The 4,654-nt window shown below is 46.2% G+C and overlaps 1 protein-coding gene across 1 annotated transcript; it reads right to left on the minus strand.

Annotated features, from left to right (window-relative positions):
* Positions 1 to 4: 4 nt before the first annotated feature.
* Positions 5 to 3,978, minus strand: LOC104979793 (cationic amino acid transporter 3-like; the record flags this gene model as incomplete). The annotated part of the gene is given in 10 exon segments (XM_010828322.1): positions 5 to 49; positions 251 to 438; positions 627 to 729; positions 833 to 972; positions 1,142 to 1,364; positions 1,544 to 1,656; positions 1,883 to 2,060; positions 2,884 to 3,042; positions 3,610 to 3,675; positions 3,678 to 3,978. Coding segments are annotated over 10 exon segments (1,516 nt in total), but the record flags the coding sequence as incomplete, so codon positions are not given.
* Positions 3,979 to 4,654: the final 676 nt, after the last annotated feature.

Genomic DNA, 4,654 nt, shown 5'->3' on the forward strand with positions numbered 1-4,654 from the left:
TAACTGGGCCACTGGGCCAGGATCAGGCTCAGGATGATCAGCAGGAGAACTGCAAGGGTCAAGATGGAGGAGAACGTCCTGGACCCAGAAGACAAAGATGTCAGGACCTTGGGCCACACCCCTCCCCAGGCTCCCCACATCAGGAATGGCTATCATATTTCCAAGATTCCTCCTCAGCTGACAAAGACACAGAATTCCACCCTATCCTGTCAGTTTTAGAATGCGACCAAAGAGAAATCCCACTGCTCACAGAGCAGGAAGGTACATCCCTAGACAATCTGGCCAGATTTCCAGGTGGGGGTGGTGCTGGTAGGGAACCACAGAGTCTTTAGGATGTTTGAGGTTCCTGTTTCAGGTACAGAGTTCAGAGGATATTCTTCAACTTTAGTCTCCATCTCAACTTCCTCCTCTGTTTTCTCATTCAGGTCTAGCTGGTACCTGGATAGAGGTATTAAGGCAATAATAACAACAGTCCCTACTAATCCAACATCAGACAGTTTATTTGTCTCTTTCCTGCCTTACGAAGGACAGGACATATAGAAGGCAGCATGAAACCAGAAGGGGATTACCTCTCTATCCACCCCCAGGGGTCCAAGACCCCCAGCCAAGGTATAGGGGACTCTTACCTGAGAACAAGCACAGAAAAAGTCGCAAGGGTGTAAGCAAGCATGATCCCAGTTAACATGAGTTCCACAATATGACCAAGGTCCAAGAGTAACACCTTGATGGCTAGAATGAGGACAGGAGCAAGGTAGAGAAGGGGGTGAGAAACCACTAGAAAAATCCAAGTTAAGTAAATTGGTTGGAGAAAGAGTGGGTTTTGTTTACTCACCTGCAAGACTTCCAGAAGACATGATGGCCATGATGGGGGTGCTTGTGTGGGCATGGATCTGGGCAAGGCCCCGGAAAAGGAGCCCATCCTTAGCCATTGCACAGGTGAGCCAAGACATGAAAAATATGCTAAACAGAAGGCTGGAAAAGAAAATAGAAACACGTGTGGAGACGTGGAGAAGAGGGATAGACTAGGGCATCTCCTCTCTTGTCTTCATGGGGTAAGGTGTCTTCTCGCTTGTCTGTCAATCTCAAGGGCTGGAACACCTGAAAACCAGACAGTAGACAGGGAGAAAACCATGGCACTGACCTGTATAAAAAAGAACACAGGAAAAGAACAGCCATGATGTAGCTGGCAGGAGCCCACCCGATTTGGAGAAAGGCCTGCGGTAAAGGATTGTAATGATGAATCTGGTAGTAGGGCACCATGAGGGTGAGTGCTGCTGAGACTCCAAAATATGTCAAAAAGCCGACAGAGATGGAGATCATCATGCTCAAGGGGATGGAATGCTGAGGATTTCGGGTTTCTCTCCCTGCATGGTGAGTAGAAGTCTTGGGTGAGGAAAACACACTGGTATGAAAGGAAAAAAAAAAAAAAATCCCCTTTCCTCTTGCATCTTCCAAAGCAGGCTAACCATCTACCAACTCCTGTGCCAAAGGGCAGTTGAAATTGTGCCCAAGCCCCAGATGGGACACATAATGACCATGTTACCTGTAGCAACCACGGCTTCAAGAGCAAAACATGGGTAGAAACATAAAGCTGCTCCTCGGAGAATCCCATTAAAGCCCAAGGGCACAAACCCTCCACCACCGAGAGGGCCCAAGCTATGGTGAGAGAAGGAATGAGAAAGAACATGGATGGGATGTGCTCAGCTGTCTCTACTGGATTCCTCCCTTCATACCACAAGTCCTGGGCTCCAGCACCCCCATCATCTGATCATGTGGCTTCACCAGCCCAGATCTCTCTAGTCCCTACCGTATTCCCAGCTCAGCACTGCCCCCTCCCCCACTTCACAAGCATTACTCTGGCCAAGGGTCATAGCGTCCTAACCTATAGATGTCACTGGATCCGGATGTGTTCAGTCTATAGCCCTGTTCTGTGAGCTGCCAGTTGTGCAGGTCTCCCTTAATAAAGCCAGAGATGATTGTGAAGATTGGAACAAAAAATTTGATGCCTGTGAACACTTTGATAATCAGGGGTGACATATGAGGTCCCAGAAGTGTTACTCCTATGGGAAAAAAAGGAATATGAAACACTAAAAAAATAAAATAAAAACTATATATAGAGAAAGTAGACAATGGTTGCTAGAGGTGGATAATTGGCAGACTGCGGCGAGGTGGTGGATGGATAGTGACTGCTCAGTGGGTACAGGAAGCAGTCTTTCCTTTGAGGAGATGAACATGTTTGGAAGTAGATGGAGGCGATGGTTGCACAACATGGTGAATGTACTAAGAGCCACTGAATTGTACACTTTCAGGTGGTTGATTTTTTATCTCACAATACATGTCTATGAAATCATCAGGTTGTATACCTTAAACTTATACAGTGCTGGATGTCATATAGATCTGAATAAAGCTGGGAGAGAATAATAAAATTTTTAATTTTATGCTATGAGAATTTCCTTTAAATTGAAAAAAAAATTACCTTTGGTCTCAATGCAGAGGAAGAAACTTGTTGGTCTAAGTAAAAGATTCTGAGCAGGGGTGATTTTGTTCCCCAAGCAGTTGGCTCTGTCTGGAGACTTTCTGATTGTCACAGCTTTTTGAGGGGATGGGTGTCACTGGTATCTAGTGAGTAAAGGCCAGGGATGCTACTGAACACCTGAAAATGGTTTCTTAAAAACCGTATAATGCACAGGACAGCCCCCCACACCAAGAATGATCCAGCCCAAATTGTTAATGGTGCCAAGGATAAAAAAAACAGTTATGTTCTCCCCTCCTGGCACCTTTGTTTCTAGTCCTAACCCCCCTTATTCTGCCACCCAAGCCTTTCCCTCCCCAGCTCCTGCTCCACATCCCACTCTTCTCATACTGTCTCTGCCCCCTTCTCACCAATCATCACCAGCAACAGGGCCAGAGCGACAAAGTCTGGGAACGTGGCCAGGAAAGAGGGCATATACGGAGAGAAAGTCCCCTCTAATGCCTGAGAGATGTGGTTTCTAATTAGACTGTCAAAGGTGATGCTCCACACTTTGGACAAACTGGCAGTGGCTGCAGAGGCAGAAGGAATACTCACTAACAAGCATAAATTGATTCTTGACTATGTGTCATGGGATGTATTAAAAAAAAGAAAGACAAAATACCTAATCTCAAAGAGCTTCTCTTGGAGTGGGAAGAGCAGACCCAGATAACTCACAAAATAGGTCACTATTTGATATAATTAGGAGATCAATGTTATGCAAGAAAAGAACACAGGAAAGTGGGACCAGGGAGGCTGGGAGATGAGGGTGGAAATTTTATATCTAGTGGTAAAGGAAAATCCCACGAAGACAACAGCTGAGCAGAGGCTTCAATATGGTGAAGGGATGAGCCTGTGGGACATGCAACCCACTCCCTACAGTTTCCTGTCCTTTGAATTCTTGGTATATCATTTAAGGAAAACAGGATAGAGCTGAGTAGAATGAAGTGGAATTTTCCTGCCACTATTATCCACCTCACCCACGAGGTAGATAACAAAGTGCTTGTGAATGAGAGAAGACCCCAATCCTCCTCTCTCCTAGTTTCCTGATCTTAAGTCCCAGGCCTTCCTCCCCATGCCCCTCCGCCCCATCACCTCACCAATGAGTAAGGTCAGGATGAGGTTCCAGCCAGTGATGAATGCGTGCAGTTGTCCCATGGTGACAAGCTGTAGAGATACAAAGAACCGGAGCATGGTACCCTGGCCCATAACTCAGCGTAGCAGAGAGCACACATCACACAAGGCAGGGCGGCCACCAAGAAGGAGATGGCAATCGCTGGTCCAGTTATGTATTTGGCCACTATACCAGCCACGATGTATATGCCAGCTCCCAGGGTGTTGGCCACACCCAAGATCACCATCTGCAGGGTGTTCAAATGAGCCACAGGACTCTCAGTCTCCTCTCTGGGCTCCAGCCACCGCCTGCGGACCAGCTTCTGACCAAGTTGGTGAACATACTGACGCAGCATCCTAGATGGAGTTGAGGAGGCTACGATCTGCTGAGAATGCAAGACACAAGGTCATTAAGCATGTCCATCCTAAACAACAGGTCCTACTGTGTAGCCCAGGAAACTCTTTTCAATATCCTGTGATAAAGCATAATGGAAAAGAATATGAAAAAGAATGTATATATATGTATCACTGAATCACTTTGCTGTACAGTATAAATTAATACAACACTGTAAACAGCTTTACTTCAATTAAAAAAAAAAAAAGGTTCCATCTGCCCTTGACCCTGGGAATCCAATTCCATGGAATAATGGACTGATGTGGAGCAGGTGGTAAAAGGACGCACTGGGTAAGTTCTCTGTCTCTGAGCTTTTGTTTCTTAAACATAAATACATCTTTTAATATGATTCAAAATTACTGGAAGGGTTGCTTGAAGAGAAGTGAGATAAAGTGGATTATCTCTGCCCAAATGTGCCTCTTTGGCAGGTAGACTGTTTTGAGTTGAAGGCCGTTAAGACCCAGCAGACTCAGGAGAAGCTCCTTGTCTCTCCCTTCAGTTCATTTCAGTTCAGTTCAGTTGCTCAGTTGTGTCCGATTCTTTGTGAGCCCAGGGACTGCAGCACACTGGGCTTCCCTGTCCACCACCAACTCCCGGAGCTTACTCAAACTCATGTCCATTGAGTCAGTGATGCCATC

The sequence above is a fragment of the Bison bison genome, unplaced genomic scaffold, assembly GCF_000754665.1.
Source record: "Bison bison bison isolate TAMUID 2011002044 unplaced genomic scaffold, Bison_UMD1.0 scf7180017858556, whole genome shotgun sequence".
Classification (NCBI taxonomy): domain Eukaryota; kingdom Metazoa; phylum Chordata; class Mammalia; order Artiodactyla; family Bovidae; genus Bison; species Bison bison.